Source organism: Argentina silus, assembly GCF_951799395.1.
Source record: "Argentina silus genome assembly, chromosome: 9".
Lineage (NCBI taxonomy): Eukaryota > Metazoa > Chordata > Actinopteri > Argentiniformes > Argentinidae > Argentina > Argentina silus.
Genome location: NC_139663.1, coordinates 20251792 through 20270644, shown reverse-complemented (window position 1 = coordinate 20270644; position 18853 = coordinate 20251792). Strand labels below are relative to the sequence as shown.

Here is an 18853-nt window from a genome sequence, read left to right as displayed (position 1 = left end):
GGACCCCTCCCTCCTGTTTTTTTTCACCCAATATCTCCTGTTGCATAGTCAGTTATCAGCAAAATTGGATTGCTCAATGTTGTTCCAAATGATTAAGGGGAACTCCGGCTATATGGGAAATTGTGATTGCTGTTATGATTGTTAATTGCCCAACTTACTTAAATCTTTACCCAAAGGTCGCAGTGAGAGCCGATCAGAAGGGCTGCGTCAAGGTTTCAAGATGCCCTCCTCCTAACTGAGTTTCTATAAATTCAGGATGAATTACTAAATGAGCTGTCAAGATTCACCACTTTGATTGCATTAGCTAATTTATCAAATATCACGTTTCTCCTACTCAGCAGTTTCTGTCCAAAATACTTCAATTTATTTTTTATAAATAAAGTCAAGTTAGTATCTTTCACACAACGTCTGTCCATCTGTGGGCTAGTATTATTTTCGTTTTTTTATATTTTCATTTGGGTGTTGTGTTTACAATACACACAGAACCCAGAAAATATAACAATACTAGCCCACAGATGGCTAATCGTCTTCCTGAGAGGGTTACTGTCATAGTGACTTACATAGCAAACATGTTGCAGATATGGAAAAAGTCATCAAAACATTTTATTGTCATAAAAAAAAATAAAGTCTGGGTGAATCCTAGAATTGGTGTCTTATGAATGATCCCTTTTTCCCATAGATGAGAATTACCTGTACAATTATTAATGTCCTATCATATTGTGAGTACGCAGAGTGAAAGTGTACAATACAGTACATGTGGACGTGTGTATGTGTATGTGTGTGTATGTGTGTGTGTGTGTGTGTGTGTGTATGTGTGTGTGTGTGTGTGTGTGTGTGTGTGTGTGTGTGTGTGTCCTCAGAAGGACAGGGAAAATGCTCGGTACGAAAAGTTGGTGAATACGTCTATTTGGTCACTGCTGCCCCCTACTGTCAGCACCTGAAACAACAAAGATAACAGAACGCTATGATAAGCAATCAAGTACTAAGGGATTACACATTAGGCTACAGCTGTTTCTGGAAGACAGTTGCCCATTCATTTGCTGACTGGATATTAAAAATGCATTTGCTTACCTTTTTTCCTGGTCTGTAAATTTAGCCAATATCTTTAGTGTACTAACTGGTTAAACTTACCCCCCCCCCCCCCATTACAAACATGGTCATGTAACTACTATTTTACATAAAACACAAATGGCGAAAAAAACAAGGCTGATGGGATAACAAAAGCTCCTCTATAGGGAGGCAAAGCGTTGTCAAAATGTAGTCAGTTCATTTGGTTCTGGTTCAAGTCGAAAATTATTTTAGCTATCAGGATTTAAAAAAAAAGCTAATATAATTGTTGTGTAACACATAATGTACAAGAAACTGTACGCCTTTCTTTTAGATTAACTCGTGTTTGGTTCTGGTAACCATATCACAATTATTGGCTCTACAAGAAACTGTAGCATATGTTTTTTATATACTAGCAGTCTTAGCCCATCATATATATATATATAACGCAAATATTAGCCATTTGAAAAACTTTTTTTTTTTCGCTTACATGAATGAAAATAAATAGGGTAACTTATCCCTATGGGAAAATGTACTGGGGATTTGTATCTTGAACCGGAAGCATGTTCATGCAGACTACATTTGGATGGTGGTGGTCAACTGATGAGCGTGTTCAGGTGGACTCACTCACCCTGTGTTCAGTGCTGTTCAAGTTCAGTGCAAGTGTGTTGAGTGAGTGGGGGGTGCAGGGGATCTGAGCCTTCACCTCGCCCCCCAGGAGGCAGTGGGACACACACTGGCCCTCACCCACCGACAGGATCTACAGGGAGAGAGGTTAGAAACACACACAGTTTCATCCACAAGGCATCCATTCCTGAGCATTTATTTAGTAAGAGTAAATCTCTCGCACGCAAACGCACACACACACACACACACACACACACACACACACACACACACAAACACGAGTTCAGTGCCTCACCATGTCCTGGTAAAAGGTTGCTTGTCGCTGACAGCCGGAGAGAGGGAAGATGGAGGTGGGGGACATAGAGCGGAGGTGCCATAGGGAGAGTGATGGGCCTCCTCCACAGAGCTGGAGAGAGAACAAAGGGATCAGTGCTCAAGGAATGGCATTCCACGAGAGCAGCACTTCTTAACCAAACATGACTTGAAGCATTACATCATTTGTTTACAGTCTCCTATGACAAACAATCAAGTAATATGTCCTTTTGATTATGATGTCAGTTATTCTACTCACATTGATTTCTTTAGAAGGGATATTTTAAGAATTAGAAAATTCAGAAAATATTGCGGGCAGTGGCTTTTAAACGTCCCTCCTTTCATATGTCTTGCCACATCAAGAAGGAACAAATGGGAGAAGATAACAAGGCATATACCTCACCTAACCCATTATCCTCTATATCTCTAATGCTGGGGCAGATAAGTTATTTGAAGAGGAGATGATAAAGCAGAGCATAATGATGCATAACCTCCATTGTAAAACTATTTGGGCAGGCGTCTCGGCTCTTCGGCTGGGTGAAAGATAAAACATGGCATTCCACAGGTCCAGTCAACTGTGGCGGGGTGCACCGTATCGCCATGACAACCGTTCTGATAACTATCCCCAATTTACAGACCGCGAAACTGAACAAGTCTGGACAGTGTCTATGGAGAGAACACTCAGTCACTACAGCCCCGCTTCCCATTGGCTAACTGTGGGGAAAAAACCAGCTGCCCTCTCCTTACCATCCAATCAGAGTCAGTCGTGAGGCAGCTAATCCACTTGCCGTACTGGGGGCGTGCGCAGTCCTATCTCACCATCAAGAGGAAAGAGGGATAGCGGAGAGAGAAGATTAAAGAGAGAGGAGTCAGGTTTCTGTTCATACTTTGTTTTGTTGTACTTTTCCAGCAACTGCGTAGGTGACAGGACAGTGAGGCATTTTCTTGCTTTGGCTCTATATTCCAAACGTTTGGATTTGAAATCAAACAATGACTATGAGGTTAAAGTATGAGCGATTGTAAATTCCTTCCGCTTTAGCAGTTTTGTTTATTTTCGGTGGACAGTAGCAGGAGTCACATTACCCAGAATTATCTGAATAAAACCTTTTGTTTTCTGATAATGAAATTAAGTGTTATGTAACATTCCGTGGTGTCTCCAATCTCCATACATTGAGTCTCTCACCCAAATCAGTGGGCTGATTTAAAAAATAAAATGCTATTAAATAAAGCAAGGTTAATTCACTACAGCCACACAAATCAAATAAATCACTCATTTAAATCATCAAAGCATTATAGCGAGCGTAATGTGGGTTATCTGGGTCAGGATAGGCGCCAAACTCTGTGGGACAGAGGGCCAATAGCTCCTTTGGTTTACAAAAATAAACACTGGTTGGTGCTTGTCAAAACTACTGTCCCTCGGCTCCTTATGAATCAAATAAACACCACAACATGGCCCTCAAGAGGCAACAGCCCCTCGATGGCGAGAGACAGGACGGGAGGAAAATGCTTGACAGGACTTCTCTGCAGACTCCAGGCAGTTATTGTATGCAAAGGATTGTCGACCAAATACTAAACGAGTGCTTTATTTGGACATTATATTCTTTTTTCCAATGCTTCCTCTGAAATAGGGGGGAGTATGTTTAAAAATGGTTGTACTTTCTAAATGGTGAAACCAAATCTGAAGGACAGCATTGAATGAAAGCTGAGAATCTCTACTTTGACCCCATTTAATTAACAGTAATTTTTCATTGATTTCAAATCCAAACTGTTGAGTATGACAAATAAAGAGTTGGACTTGCTCGAAGCAAGCCCACCTAATAAGTAGAAAAATAAGTTCCAAAAGAAACATGGTGGGCTGTCAACAGCTTAGAAACACATCATTGTTATATTTCCATTTCACATTAGCGTAAAATAAAATTCTGAAAATCTTGCCATGCTCACGGCTACTTTCTTGTTGACATGACGTCAGAGAACTACAGTTCGAAAACTCTTGAGGACGATCCCCGAGTTTCCAACTTGTAATTACTAGTCGGAGGGCCGTTCAAATGGATTTTTCCCACCTGGAGCTCATATTTCTGAGTGTACGACTTGTCTTGAACGACTCATCACCCGCACCAATCAATGTGTCCCGTGTCCCCAACCTCTCACCTCGTATTTGTAGACCTCGATACAGTGCACGGATTGGCCAGTCCGGGAATCTGGAGGCGGGATTGGTTCGGAGAGTGAGACACAACACAACACTTGGTCCAGAAAATAGTAAAAAAAAATCTGTTCAATTTGTCCGAAAGACAAGTACCTAGAAAGGCTTCATGTCGAGCCCTGGGGATAGGTCACTCACCCCATATCCTCACGGCACCGTCTTCCCCTCCAGACAGAATCTCTCCCTCCCTCTCCCTCACGCTCAGACAGTGAATGTAGTCCGTGTGACCCTGCAGAACTGACTGGAGAGGAGAGAGAGGAGGGTGGAACATGACATGAGATAAGGGGTTCAAAAAGAGAAGAGAGAAACTGAAGGAGGAGAGAGACTTTCTACCACAAAATCTAACAGTTGAATGTTATTAGAATCATTGACTGCATCCCAAACCTTGAAGACGCCACTCTCCAGATCCATTATGTGGATGTTATTGTCTCCTCCACCAACCACTAAACTGTTATCCTGACACAAAAAAGAGGGGGGGGGGCGGTGTTACCATCTTCAGTCTGACAACGTCAAAAACACTGGACCTGTTTCAATGTACTCACTACGGTATTGACAATCATGGCATTGATCTCTGGGATCTCAAGGCTGGATCTGTGAAGAGAAGCAAACAGACTTGCATTGAAGAGTATTCGGCTACAAGCATAACACACACATCAGCAGATACGCAACAGACAAATACATAATCTACACAAACACACTTTTCAACAATCATTTGCAGCAGTGCCTTACTTATAGTTTGGCCTTCTTGTCCAGGCAGCCTTAGTATTCTGGAGGGAATACAGCACACAAACTTGTCACAAACGACAAACTAACAGGCATTCATATTAGGCATTACAGTGCTCTCTGTGTAAACCATATTCATTTATAATGTACCTTAGAAGTTTGGAGAGCAAAGTGATACTGGATCACTGCATCATTTTAACAACCAACCGTGTGAAGCATGTGCACCTTACCCGCTTGATAAGCTCCGCCCAGCTCCAGGCACTGATCTCTCCATTGCCGGCGCTGAGGAGGTGTGAGTCAGTGGAGAGGAGAGAGAAGACGGGTCCCTCGTGAGCTGGGAGAGTAAGAGGAACAGACACGGATGTCAGGAAGGTAGACAGGTTCCCAGTCTGAAATCAACCTCTAACCACTACCCCCTTTGACACCTCATGGAGATCACTGATGATGGTTTAGACGGTGCAAAACAGACTAACCAGTAAAAGTGAGGGTGGGCTTCTGGCTCAGTTGTGTGGCATCTGGGCTGAGCGCTGAAGACAGGCTGCATAGTGAAAAGAGAAGAGGTGTGTAAAACCCGAAAACACTGACGACATACTGTAAAGAGCAATACGTCACGGGAATGTAGCTAACGTTACAGACTTCACGCCGTCTAATCACGCACGCATTAATTAGGTCTTTATTCATCATGTTTTAGTGGTGAAGGCCTATTATCGCTTATTCGCTCTCACCTGAACACCGCAATCTCGCCGTAGTTGTTGCCCGCTGCTAGATAGCGACCGCAGGGAGAGAAACTTTGGGAGAAGACAGACATGTGAAGGAGCTGGAAAGAGAACACACAGGGTCAAACTCGCCTTGTACAGGAGACAACGGCAGCGAGCTTTGCTGTTCCGTCTACCCACGAGAAAAAACCCCAAAATCTTTATCATCATTTAATTGAAAAGTAGTTAAGTCATCAACCGATTGTATTCTCTAGTATTACAAGTTGTGATTTAATTTCAATTCGACCGACATCACAACAGTCCCGGCTAACAGTGAGGCTAACAGTGCATTGGCTAACACAAGGCGGTGCGTAAATTAACGTTACTTTACAGGGGCCAATGCATGAATATTTCACATACTAACAAGATAAAATGTTGAAACGCTGAAAATAAACATTTACCTCTATAGGACCCATTGCTCCAGCCAATATACAATACTTCACGTTAGCTAATGGAACCAAACTCTCCGCTTCCGAGATTCGTGTTTTAGATTCAAAAGCTGTCGCCTAAATATGATGTCACTAGAAATTTAAAGTGGATTCTGGGAGTCGCATGGAAGTCAGGCTGAATAGACGGAACACACTCCTCATAATAAATCACTGCCATTGCAAACGAAGAAAGAAGTACAACTGCTTTTTATTATCATTCATTATTTTCACAAAGAGAAATAAACCAATAGTCGCAGTTTCTAATCACATACATGGAAACGGCACTTAATCCAGTCAGTGATAATAACCAAAAACACAGATGGGTCATATCTACATTTAGAACCACGTTGTACAGAGGGGAAGACAAAAAGTGCAGCGGGCAATCATGTTGGTTGGAATTCACTTTAAGGTGGAGTAAATACAGAGACGGATGAGATGGACAGTGTTTGGAAATGCATGAAACAAAAACATTTGAATACCATTTCAACCCCAGCCTGCATCTCTTGGCACAGATGTCACTGTGCTAAATTGCCTGTCTGTCTTTCCTTACCAAAAATGTCTACCATACAGCATAGAATGAAATCTACATAAACCCTTTTTAAAAGCAGAGACATCAGTCAGGGTTGGGTTTCAAATTCATCCTTTACATGTTGTCTATGGTGCTATCCTCTTAACAGAGATCAGAATCCAAAAAATTAATTCAGTTAATTCAGCTTTCTCATCCACTGATAAATGTCTGTCTCAGGTTGACAGCTGTTACATTTCAGTGGAACCTCATTTTCTTCTTCTGTTGCTTGGCGACCGGCTTGGGGACTGCCTGCTGCCACCCCTAATAGAGGAGAGAAAATCAAGAAATCATCTTAATTTCAATAATTAAAAAAACAAAAAAAACAGCTATAATTGCCAGGGGCTCAATACAGCAAACCATTTGTACTCTGATTGGCTACTGACCTGCGAGTGGGCGGGGAATGTGCGGCTCTTCGCTGTCTCGGGGGAGAGTAGCTGAGAGAACGAGAGTCCCTCAGCGAATCACCTGGCACCCTGCGTGGTCGGGGCGGGCTGAAGGCCAGGGCAGATGTGTCAAAGTCAATAATCAAGGGAATCTACAGTAGTTATAATATCTGCAAAAGCAAATATCTGAATGTTGCAGAAACATTACAATTAAGAAAGAATCTAAATGAATTGATTCCTGGTTAAGAAGTAACAAATGTGTTAAACAAATGTGGTCCTCTGTGGCTCAGTTGGTAGAGCACGGCGCTAACAACGCTTAGATTGTGGGTTTGATTCCCACTGGGACCATATATACTGAAATGTATGCACTCACTGCTATGTAAGTCGCTTTGGATAAAAGCGTCAGCTAAACGGCATGCATATATTATATATATATTAAATAACATGCCAAAAAACGTAATGCATCACTTGAGATGGTCCTAGTATTTTTCTTTACCTCTTTTTCTTGTCTTCCTTCTCACTTTCAGAAGACGAGGATGACGAGGAGGAGGAAGAGCTACGGGTCGCTGTTGCCTTTGCATCTCTGGGAGAGAGAGAAGAGGGGAAAAGAAGATGGAAGAGATAAATAACAGGCAATAAAATTGGTATTGGCAGAAGATCAAAGGTTGCGTGACGTCCCAATAATCTGTCCTCTACTCCCTACATCCTCTCTCCCTCCTTGCTTCTCAAAACACCTCCATCTAAGGGGAGGAACCTTAGATCTTCTCCTTTTCTGAAGGAAGCAAGGAAGGAATACGTTTGCGAGGAATACAGGACTATTGGGATGCCGCTCAAGCGTAAACCAGCTCCCTCCTTACCCTTTCCTCTGCTCTGCCTTGGAGTCTGAGCTGTCTGACGAAGACGAGGAGGAAGATGAGGAGGAAGATGATGACGAGGAACTGGAGCTGCTCCTCTTCCCCTCCTTTGCTCCCTTCCCATTCACTCCGTACTCAGCCGTAATTGGTTGGTCCATGGATTGGGCAGGGCCGCTTGGCGTTTCAGCAGGAGTGGATTGGTTCCTCGGTGCGCCCCTGGGCGCCTCTCTAGACTCAGACTGGCGGACAGCCGGCAATGAGTGTCGTGTTTCTTTCGGGTGGGTTCTGCCATCTGATTGGCTAGGAGGAAGACCGGATTCCTTCTGGGGTAAAGGTGAGGGGGATGGTCGAGCCTTCCTCCCTCTGTCTCCCTCTTTCTCTCTGTCCTCTTTTTCCTTTCTCTGGTCTTTCTCTGTTGCCGTTTTCATCAATTTTTCAGCAGAGGTCCCTTTCTGGTCTTGCGTAGGAGAGGAGGAGGAAGATGAAGAGGAGGAGGAAGAGGAGGAGGAGGACGACGACGACGAGGCGGAGCGACTGGGGGCGTCTTTCGGGGGCTGGTGTTCCCTCTTCTCTTGCTCTTTTTCCCTTTCCCGCTCTTTCTCCCTCTCGTGGTTCTTCACTCGCTCTCTTTCTCTCTCCCTGGAGAGAGAGCGGCTGCTTCTCCTTCGCCGAAGAGGAGAGGGGGAACGACGGGACCTGAGGGAGGGAAAGGAGAAATAAGTCAACAATTCAATTCTTTATTTCAAAATCCGTGATTCATGTAAAACAGCTACTTAAAACTAGAAAATGCTTATTGAAAGGTATGGCAGTGTTCCATGCTGACTACATCACAGTCACGTGGCACAGCAGACTTCTAGGCCTAGATCATATTGATGGTCGGTTGTGACGGCAATGAAGGCGACCTGGACCACAATCATCAACACTTCTCAATGCCTGAATTGGAACCATTAATTTCCTCAATTGAGTGACTGTCTGGAAATGGAGCCAAACTGGGTTGTAGCGATCGACAAAATACTATATTGACACAAGTCCTGCTCTTACCTGTAGATGGGGCTGCGTCTACGGGGACTTCTCGACCTGCTCCCCCTTGCCCCCCTGTCTCTTAAGCGGTCACGTTCTCTATCCCTCTCTCTTTCCCTCTGCCTCTCCCGGTTGCGCTCCCTCTCCCGGTCCAGTTCCCGGCTCCGGCTGCGGCGTGAGGGGTTGTGGCCGCGCAGAGGGGAGCGGGACGAGGTTCCCCTGGCGGGCCGCCTGGTGCTGTGGGCCGGGGGGTCCTGGTACTGTCGTGGAGGAGTGCGTCGCTGGGGGGGCGGGGAGGGCGAGCGGCGCTGCTGGACAGGGGCTTTTGGGGAGGGCGCCCTTCTCCTCTCCCTCTCGGTCACCCTATCCTGCGCTGAGGGGCTGTACCTTTCGGGCCTCCTAGCATGGCTCTTTGCCCCCTCTTTTTCTTTTTCCCTCTCTCTTTCCGGGTCCGTGGGAGAGTACCGGTCGCTTCCTCTGGGGGGCACCCTCCTTGGAGGGGAAGCGGGTGGGCTGGAGCTCTCTACCTCCGTGGGGCTATATCGCTCTTGTCCCCTTCCTCGCTCCTTCTCTCTGTCTGTCGAGATGGAGTGCTCTGCGGGCGGGCGGTGTCTTTGGACAGCAGGGGGCGGGCTTTGCCTCTCTGAGGACGTATACCGGTCTCCGCCTCCTCTCTCACGTTCCCTCTCTCTCCCCGTTGAAGCCTGTTTCTGTCCCTCACTCTCTGAGGCGCCCTCTTTCCCCCCGCTGACCAGATATCTTTGGTAGGCGGCACTGATGGCGGGAGGGGAGACGCGGGACGGGGGCTCTCCTTTCGTTGGGCCGCAATTCTCTTTCCCCGCAGACCCTTTCTTTTTTTTTTCACCGTCATCCGAGGACGACGAGGAAGAGGACGAAGAGCTGTCAGCAGACGATGAGGAGGACGAAGAGCTGTCACTGTCACTCCCGCTACTACTGCTGCTGCTGCTGCTCTCTTTTCCTTTCTTGGCTGGTTTCACCTCTCTAACCTTTGCCTTCTCCTTCTCCAACTCCTTCTCTCGCTCCTTTTCCAGCTGCCTTGGAACTCTTCTTTTCTCCTGCCTGTTGTCATCCTCGGTGGGCCTTTCATTCCTCCCTCTCTCCCCGGTGATTCTCTCTCTATCCACTCTCGTCTCCCTCTCACTTTCTCGCTCTGAGCGGCGGTCTTCAGATGAGTGGATGGGGGGATGTTGAGCAGAGGAGGGCTGTCTGCCTTCTCGGCCTCTCCCTCCGTCCCGGTCCCTCTCCCTCTGTTTTTCTCTCACGTTCTCCTGTTTCCTCCGCTCCTCCGGTTTCTCCCCCTCTTTGTTCAATTCTCTCTCCTTCTCTTTCTCTTTCTCCTTCTCCTTCTCTCTCTCCTCCTGTTCCCTCTCCTCTCTCCTCCCATCGCGCTCCCTCTCTTTCTGTCTTCCGTTGGTGAGAGTTGAAGGAGGGACCGGGGAAGAGGAGTCACGGGATGAGCGTCTACCCCGTCCTCTATCGCTTTTCCGACTAGGGGGAGATTCCTCTTTCTCCCTCCCTTTTGCCCTCTCTCTCCCCCTCTCTCTATCAGCAGGGGCTCTGGGGGATAACTCTCTATCCTTTTCTCGCTCCCTTTCTCCGCTCCTCCCTCTCCGGGTTCTCTCTCTGTGTACAGAGGGCGAGGGCGATGAGGAGTTGTCCTGTCTTTGAGGTTTGTCCTTTTTCCTGTCTTTCTCTCGCTCCATCTCTCCGCTCTTTGGCCTCCTGGCGTCCTGTTGTTTAGGAGAGGAGGACGAGGAGTCGTGTCTGCTCCTCTGTAGGGCTCGCTCCTTCCCTCTCTCCTTCCCTCGCTCTTTCTCTCGCTCTTTCTCTCGCTCCCTCTCTCCGCTCCTGGCCTTCTCTTGCTGGGGCTGAGGAGAGGGGGATGAGGAGTAGGGTCTCTCCCTTGAAGTCTTTCCTTTCTCTTTATCCTTCGGTCGCTCCTTCTCTGCCCTCTGGTGGCGTTTAGGGGAGCTGGGCTGCCTGGGAGATTTCTGAGAGAGAAAGCAGGGGGAGATTGAGGTGAGATGGAAGGAGGCACAGAGTAAGTGAGGAGGAGTGCTATATATGGTTGTGCTGTTGCACCATTCACCCTTTGGAATTGTACACACAATAAAGTGTTGTAATGGCCTGAAAATGGCACCTGACAATATGCCCTATATGGTTGAAAAATCGTAAAAAAAAAAGAAAAAGAAAAGAAAAAACATGCATGGGGATTGCACAATAGACTGTGGCTATTTGCTAACTTTCTCTGCCTCCATCTCCACTAGAAGTGCAGACATCAGAGAAAACCTGCATTTTATAAATGAGAATTGAGATTGGTTGGTAGTTGGAGGCTACAGAGCGATCATCAGATTTAAATGTCGGAAACGCGATGTGAACAAGGGCCAAATCTCAAAAGTCTTTCTTTGATTCCTCACGTCCTCGCCTCCTTCTCAAAACTCATCAGGGGTCTGAGGTCGCTTCCCTCAGAATTCTGCTCCAATGTGTTTTGAGAGGGTGGGACAGAGGACGCAAGGAGTCAAGGAAAGAGATTTGAGATTCGACCACGTTCATAAGCACAGAAGTGGGTGGGACCAGGGATCTTACCTCTCTTCCCCCTGGGCGCTGTGGACTGTCCTCATGAACGCGCCCTCTCCTGTCAGGAGACCGCCCCTTTCGGCCTTCCTCGGCTCTCCTGACTGGCTGATTCTGCTGTCTCTCTCTCAGCGGAACAGGGGATTGGCTGTTCAACACAAAAAGCAAAGCAAGACTGCATACAGAATGTGTAATGATGATCGGGACGCTGAATATATTCTCTGGTGATGTTCTGCCAGGCTTGCACTGCAGCCATCTTCAGTTATTTTTGAGGCGTTTTTGCCTAAAATGTCGTCTCAGTAAAAGAAATGCATGTTCCAATTGGATTTAAATCTGAAGATTGACTTGGCTAGTCAAGAACTCCCTAGTTGCTATGGCAGTATGTTTGGGGTCACTGTCTTACTGTATGAATTTGGAGGCATTTGCTTGTACTCGAGCAGACAAGATGTTTCTGTACACTTCAGAATACATTCTGCTGCTGCTGTCAGCAGTAACATCAGCTTAACGCTGGCTTAAGTTAGCCAGTTCTTGTGGCAGCTATACATGCCCAAGCCATAGCATGTTTCACAGATGAGGCGCTATGCTGTAAATCTTGGGCAGATCCTTTTTTCTCCAAACCTCCTATCACTCTGGTGCATGATAATATTTGTCTTGTGTTTAAACAAGACAGACATCTGCAAGCTCTTTTCTTTCTTTTTCTTTTTTTAAATTATGGTTGAAGGTTTTGGTAATGTCTCTGATTTTTCAGTCTCATCATGGCTTCCTTGACATCTCTTTGGTCCTCATGTTGACAGACACCAATAGCAGACTCCACTGGCAAATGCAAAGCCTAGAATCAAAGCCTAGAATCAATGCTAGACATTGATTCTACCTAGACGGCTCTCTTATGCCTGCACCACTGATGTGACAGACCAACCAGAAACACCCGTCAAGCCAATTTTCCAATACTTTTGGTGCACTGAAATAGGGGGTTGTAATTTCAAAATGGTGAAACCAATCAGAAAAAAAAAAATACTGAATTAAAGCTGAGAATCTCTGCTTCAACCTCATTGTAATTGTCTTATTACAAACTGTTGGAGTGTAGAGCTAAAAGAAGACAAAATGCTTCCTCTTTCCCAATACTAGGGCACTGTATTTCCCATGACTTCTTCAACAAACTTAACAAATTCCCTGACTGTCCTTGTGTGGGATGTATTCCTCAACTACATGACATTTCAGACATTCGCAGGCACGTGAGAACCCTGTAGGTTTAGGTAGGTTGGTGGTTTATCCTGACCCCATAGTACCTGTGAGCTGAGCTAGAGGACGCACTCCTCTGCCGCCGAGCCTTGGCACGGGACGGAGACTCGTTTTCACTCCGCTTCCGTTTCCTCTTGGACACCTGCTTCTCATCGGCCGAACTGTGAGGAGAGAGGATCGGGTATGACAAACGAACAGACGCACAGGTTAGAACCACGTAGGTGTTTTAACAGTCTGGAATCACAACAACATCGTTCCTTGACTTCCACACACAGGATATTAATAGACCCACCTCTCATTATCCTTTTCTTCTGACGCATCCCTAGAACAAAAAAAATGAGAAAATGTCTTGTTCATTAATTTGAAAAAATGTGAGGAGTCCAAGCTAGCAAAGAAGAAGTACATCATTCTAAATACATGCATAATCCTAACACAGGTACCAGTCTATGATACTCTTGATACAATTCCATCGAAATTCTATTGTCAATCTCAACGGTTCTATGCTAATGGAAAAAATAATGAAAATAGTGCAAAATGAAAGACAAAAGACCTTTTCTTTTTTTTCTTTTTTGTTTTCTTCTTCTCACGTCGGGGAGAGGGGGAGGGACTCTCTGAGCTGAAGAGAGAAAAGTGACAAACAAATGATTCCACATCCACCCTCAAACTGCAATGAGACATATTTACACCATAACAGCCTCCCACCTACTATTTGTAAAATCAGACAAGAAAATAGGTGAGTGTATTTACAGTACTGGTCAATTACCATTCGGAGAGTGAAGATATTAGGAATACCAGCGCAAGATCTGGTAGAGCCAGAGCTTGGTATGATAAGTTTGCTAACAATAATATGAACATATAAGAAAGCACATGCTGGCTTTAAAAGGTTAGGGCTACTCAACTCCAAAACCAAAGTTTGACAGACATTCTTAGACCTCAAAAGGGGTCTCATGCAAGTGTGAGACAAAAGGGGCTTTCACACTAGGTTGTTACGATCCGGGCTGATTGCATCCGCAACGATCTGCAAGAGGAAATCTTGGAAACTATGGCAACGCAAACTTTGTTGCCATCAGCTATAGCATTGCTGTTTGCTAGCCAAAGAGCCATCAGACCAATGTAATTAAGCAATTTTGGTGCTGCAAAAAGTCATACATCTATACAATTGGACATATTTTATTTTGGCCAATGATATGGTATGGTATGAGGTATAGGTACGAGATACGAAAAAAAAAAAAAAAATCGATCAAACATTTTGATTTAGGAGGGGATAATCCCTTCAAGTCGGTGTAAAATGTCCAGGTATCAGACTCATCAACCTCCACATTCATTTTCCCTCTTCTCTCACCTGTCTCTGTTCTTGTTTTTCTTTTTTTTCTTTTGGCTCTGTTTTCGGGCTGGGGAGTCAGAGTCATCTGACCCCTCAACCAGCCTGAGAGAGTAGGACAGAAGAGGAGGAACATTAATGATGGAAGGAACAAACATTGTCAGATACAACCGTAATATTTAACCACCTCACATTTCTCCCACCCCACCCTCCCACCAGCTCTTCCTTTCCTTCCCCTCTCGATCCACTCACGTGTATTTCTGCTGCAGTTGCTTCTCCCTCTCCAGCTTTTCCTGTTCCCTCTTCTCCTTCTCTCGCTCCTTGCACTCGGGGTGAAAGGAGGAGCCATCCACATAGTCTTTGGAAATGCCAAAGGCAGCACGCAGCCGGTCATTCTTCTGTTGGTTGGCTGCAGCCAGGGCGTGAGTCTCTGTTGCCCTGAGGGTGAAAGAGAGAACTTCATAATTTCCATTGTTAAAAACCCCAATGATGAAGATTCAATAGTGGTGCTACACCATCCTGTTCTACGGTAAGCGCCACCGGGTGCATTTAAAACATTTAACAAACGAAACACTTGGTGTCTTTTAGTCTTCACTTATGGTTTTCAAATATGAGTGACACCAACATGGTCTGAAACTAATTCGGAAATTCACTGTGCTGTTAGTTATTATAATAATAACTTAAGAGTACAGGAAGGGGAGTGAAGTGGTCGCACTGAGGAAGTGAGTTTTGAGATCTAGTTTACTCCCTGATTTACACTCCAAAGCTGAATTGTAATTGCTTCTACTTACGCTGGCCTCTCTGTGGATGCCGGAGGCGGCTCCTCCTTCTCCTGGAGCATCATTCTGAAGCTGTTCACCTTCTCTTCAATCTCCACAGCAGAGTACCTGCGCATCAACAGAAACATCCCAACCCACAGTTAGAAGATCCGGGTGTGCTTCAGAAGAAGGGCGCAAAGGCGACACCCATTCCCCACCCTCAAATTTCCTGATACCCCTCTCTCCTCCTCGCTTACCCCTGATCCTCCATCATGTCCTGCAGTTCGGCGCACTTGACCTCCAGCTGTCTCTTCCGCTGGTGCTCCAAGATGTCAGCGTTGGGCTGCCGGTTGAGCTGGCTCTCCAGCCGCTCGCGGTCCTTCTCGTCCCTCTCGCCGCCGCGCTCGTCCCGTGGCCGCTTGGCCCGCACACTCGACAGGTTGCGCTGCACATAGCCATTGGTCCCGCTGCCACGCGGGGTAGTCAAGCCAATGCCGTTGTACATGGCTCCTCTACAGAGATAGGATGGAAGAAGGATAGGCGCTTGATTAATCAGGACTGGCCTTGTGTCTCAACAAGTGTACACTTGTCCACTAACCCTACATGGACTTAAAAGCATAGGACAGGTGGAGCCAGATGTGAAATGCTTGGATGTGTGTTTTGAATTGAGCCCCAAGAAAGTCTACATGGATTTTTTTTCTCGATGCTGCATAAACATACCCCATGCATTCAGACAAGTAGGCCTACATACACAACACGCACAGAAACTAGGACAGTGTCATAAGCCCTGTCTGTCTGTCTGCTTCGTTCACGGTGTGGGCAGATACACATAACAGGCATAGGCACCCCCTGGCCTTCACAGATTTAGCTAGCTAAATAAATAGGACAGTTAGCTTACCAGCAGGCCAAACGCTAGCTAGTTAAGCTATCTCATTTGGAAACAAAGTTGTGTAGCTCGTTCAGGTTCGCCAGCTATGCGTCATATAACTAGCTAACTGCACACATAATGGATCCAATAATATATATACACTTCAAAATAATAAAAGCTATGTTGACATCAGGACTGTAGCGATGTGCATCCCAAAACAAAGGTGATGAATGTGATGCCTTGTTCTGTTCGCTCCCAACCAGCGAGCGAACCACGCGCGTCATCGAGCGAAGCAGAAAGAAGTCGCACGCGACGAGTACCCTGGCCTTGCTGCTTCCAGCGGCCTCCGAAGTTGCTCGTTCGCTAACTTCTTTTACAACAAACTGAAAACTTGCAAATGTGTCTCATTCTAGACGGCTGCCAAATATTTCACCGCCGCATGGTGGATATGATAGCTAGTTGGCCCCAGAGCCATAGACTGGATAGCACCATACGGCCTGCTAGGGAGCTAGCATGCTATTTACCAATGGGACTAGTATCACACATTTACTAGATAGCTCCAGAGCTAACGTTGCTACTTACGTACCTCTGCGCTCCCCGCGACCGCAGACAACGAAGAGAATCAAATGACTATATGAACCACAATAAAACTAAAATAACTGGAGATTACTTGAAAATGGACAGTATTTATTTTCCGGTAGTAAAACAAAAACGTAATGCACGCGATTTCTGAAGAAAGGATATCGTCACAGGCTCGGTCTCGTTGAAACGTCATTGACAAAATCACGTGAGAGGTTTGAAAAAAAAAAAAAGAGGCATTTCACAGAAATCGAAACATTTTGAAAATGTTAAATAAAACAAAGAATAACACGCAAACAAACAAAAAAGCAACATAAAATGACAGCCCACATAAGGGTTGTAGAGACGCAGGGCTTGTTTGGATCTCAATAATTTCAAGGATTTTTATAACTAGAAAAAAAAGTTCCATTCCCCACTCATATGAATACAGAGAGACTAGACACATGTACACACACACACATGCATCTTATGACGTGTGTCTCAGTTCTGTGACCTTACTCTCTATCTCTGCTTCAAATTGTTTTAATTTGTTCATTTTGTCCTCATAGCTCGTCCTTAGTGTGTTGGATTTGGTGATTCGCACACCTGGACCAGGAAGCTGCTGAAGACAACATTGATCAACTGAAGAAAAAGAGGAAAACTTTGCTGGAGGTGTCTGAAAGCAGTTGTTTTAACAAGCAGAGGAGGGTAAGTCTGTGGGCTGGAAGGAGAGGAAGTGCTCGCTTTTGGCCTCAAGGGTCAGGAAGTTCCCAAACTGTTGGGCAATCACATTGCCTACAACAAAATAGGAAAGAAACTGAAAAGAAAATGGTTTGTGAGGAAACCTCCTCACTCCTGCTGCTTCCCCGCTGGCCACCAGAGACTCTGTTTATTATTTTCCATATCCACCCATTTTAGTTTACCCCACCTGCATATCATTACCCTTCCAGCTTATAACATTTACATTTACATTTATGGCATTTCTTCAAGAAAGCCTCGTTCTTGCCTTTGTTGTTGTTCAGTCATGAACCTTTGTTCCATGGATGTACCACCAGTTTACCAACCAGGCCCAAAGCTCTGCATCCTGTAAGAAACGGACACACAGATCATCATGTACTGCCTCAACCAACCTGTTGGGCATAGCACAATAAGTGGAATAGGCATACATGTCAAATAAAGTGAGCAATACAATACGTTAATAAATAGCAGCAGTGATGTAAGTGTACACAAGTGTGTGTGTGTGTGTGTGTGTGTGTGTGTGTGTGTGTGTGTGTGGTTGACATGCAGAGAGCAAACTGTCTTAGGTTGACATACTCATGATGAAATAGGGAGTCAGAACATGGAACCTCCTCATTCATCCATAGCCATGGCTTAGGTTGGGGGATGAGAATCCCCATCCCAACTCCCCACTCGCCTACAGAGATCTCCCGACCCCCTGGTGTGCCCCGTGTCCCCGTTGGTGGTGCTGGCGGCCTCTCTTCTGGTTCTACCAGCAGGCTGGGTGCTTCTGTTTTCACTACTATCTCGGATACTTTCACCAGGTTACTAGAGACGGTCTGAGTGGCCACCATCATCCATTCGTGGCGGTAAAACCCTCATGCGCCCCTTAGGGAGTGGTGGTTGCGCCCCAGTTCCTTTAAGCCACCGTTTCTTAAGAAGCCTCTTCTCTTTAAGAAGCCTCTTCTCTTTAGCGCCATGTCGTGGTGATTTACCGGGGTTACGTTCCTTCGTATCGGAGGCCCTTGAGGCACTTTGCTCCTCGTTGCCCGACTTCATTGGTGTCTCCCCGGATTCCTACGGGGTTACGGCTCCTCTTAAGCCCATGTCTTAGGCTGTTCCCGACAGGCTTAACTGGATAACGTTGGGAATGGTGTTTAAGCTGGGGAAAGGCCATACTAGACTCGCCCTCGGCGACAAGGTGCAGGTCAGCAGCAGGTAGTGCAGTTGGGTAGCAGTTAGAAAAGTCTTATGGCCTGAAGGTAGAAACTGCCTCGTAACTGGTAGAAATGTGAGCCACAAAAAAAACGCATTAACTACTCAAGAATGACTTAGTGCATAGTGTGACCTGCAGCTGTGGGGTTTCCAGGGAGGTCGGGGACTAGAGTTCATCATGCCCTCCACCCCCTGGTCATAGACATTATTGTGTTTTTGTTTTTTTACCACATAATGCACACATACAGACAAACATACTTCGACTTGAAACACAGACAAACACTGATCTCTCCATACATCATTCATTGCTTTGTTTAATCTGTGTCTGGGAAACAGTCCGTTCAGTCTCCATAGCTCCGTTATAGGCTATAGGCTGCTAGCTAGCTACCCCTCCTTAGGAAGATTGGCTGAATAAGTCACTCCATACAGCTGTGCCATACCCTCTCATATCCCAATCTTCTTGCCTATGAGGAATTATTTTTTCCATTTTACCCCAACTCCCTTTTTGAAAAAAACAATACATTGTTTGCATTAGAGATTTGCACAGTCCTTTTGGTCATTTTATTTTTAAAGTAATTTTTTATGTTAAAGATACACTGTGTAAAATATTCCACTAGGGGTAGTCATGAGTAAAAAATGCTCCTATAATTAGATCTTTTTGGGCA

At 45.6% G+C, this 18853-nt stretch overlaps 2 protein-coding genes across 2 annotated transcripts; both read right to left on the bottom strand.

Moving 5' to 3' along the window:
* Positions 1 to 581: 581 nt before the first annotated feature.
* On the bottom strand, positions 582 to 6160 carry thoc6 (THO complex 6). Its single transcript, XM_083677916.1, has 13 exons — positions 6066 to 6160; positions 5635 to 5726; positions 5383 to 5447; positions 5140 to 5243; positions 4916 to 4953; positions 4729 to 4777; positions 4571 to 4642; positions 4325 to 4427; positions 4135 to 4184; positions 2734 to 2796; positions 1970 to 2080; positions 1679 to 1807; positions 582 to 937 (listed from the first exon to the last, which is right to left on the bottom strand). Exons 1-13 carry the CDS (start codon positions 6078 to 6080, stop codon positions 857 to 859), a joined length of 972 nt encoding a protein of 323 aa, XP_083534042.1. The 5' UTR covers positions 6081 to 6160; the 3' UTR covers positions 582 to 856.
* Positions 6161 to 6280: 120 nt separating this feature from the next.
* Positions 6281 to 16453, bottom strand: srrm2 (serine/arginine repetitive matrix 2). The gene is made up of 14 exons (XM_083677648.1): positions 16285 to 16453; positions 15088 to 15342; positions 14864 to 14959; positions 14325 to 14510; positions 14094 to 14177; positions 13302 to 13367; positions 13044 to 13073; positions 12799 to 12912; positions 11525 to 11660; positions 8939 to 10929; positions 7901 to 8593; positions 7540 to 7626; positions 7044 to 7151; positions 6281 to 6921 (listed from the first exon to the last, which is right to left on the bottom strand). Exons 2-14 carry the CDS (start codon positions 15333 to 15335, stop codon positions 6867 to 6869), a joined length of 3894 nt encoding a protein of 1297 aa, XP_083533774.1. The 5' UTR covers positions 15336 to 15342; positions 16285 to 16453; the 3' UTR covers positions 6281 to 6866.
* Positions 16454 to 18853: the final 2400 nt, after the last annotated feature.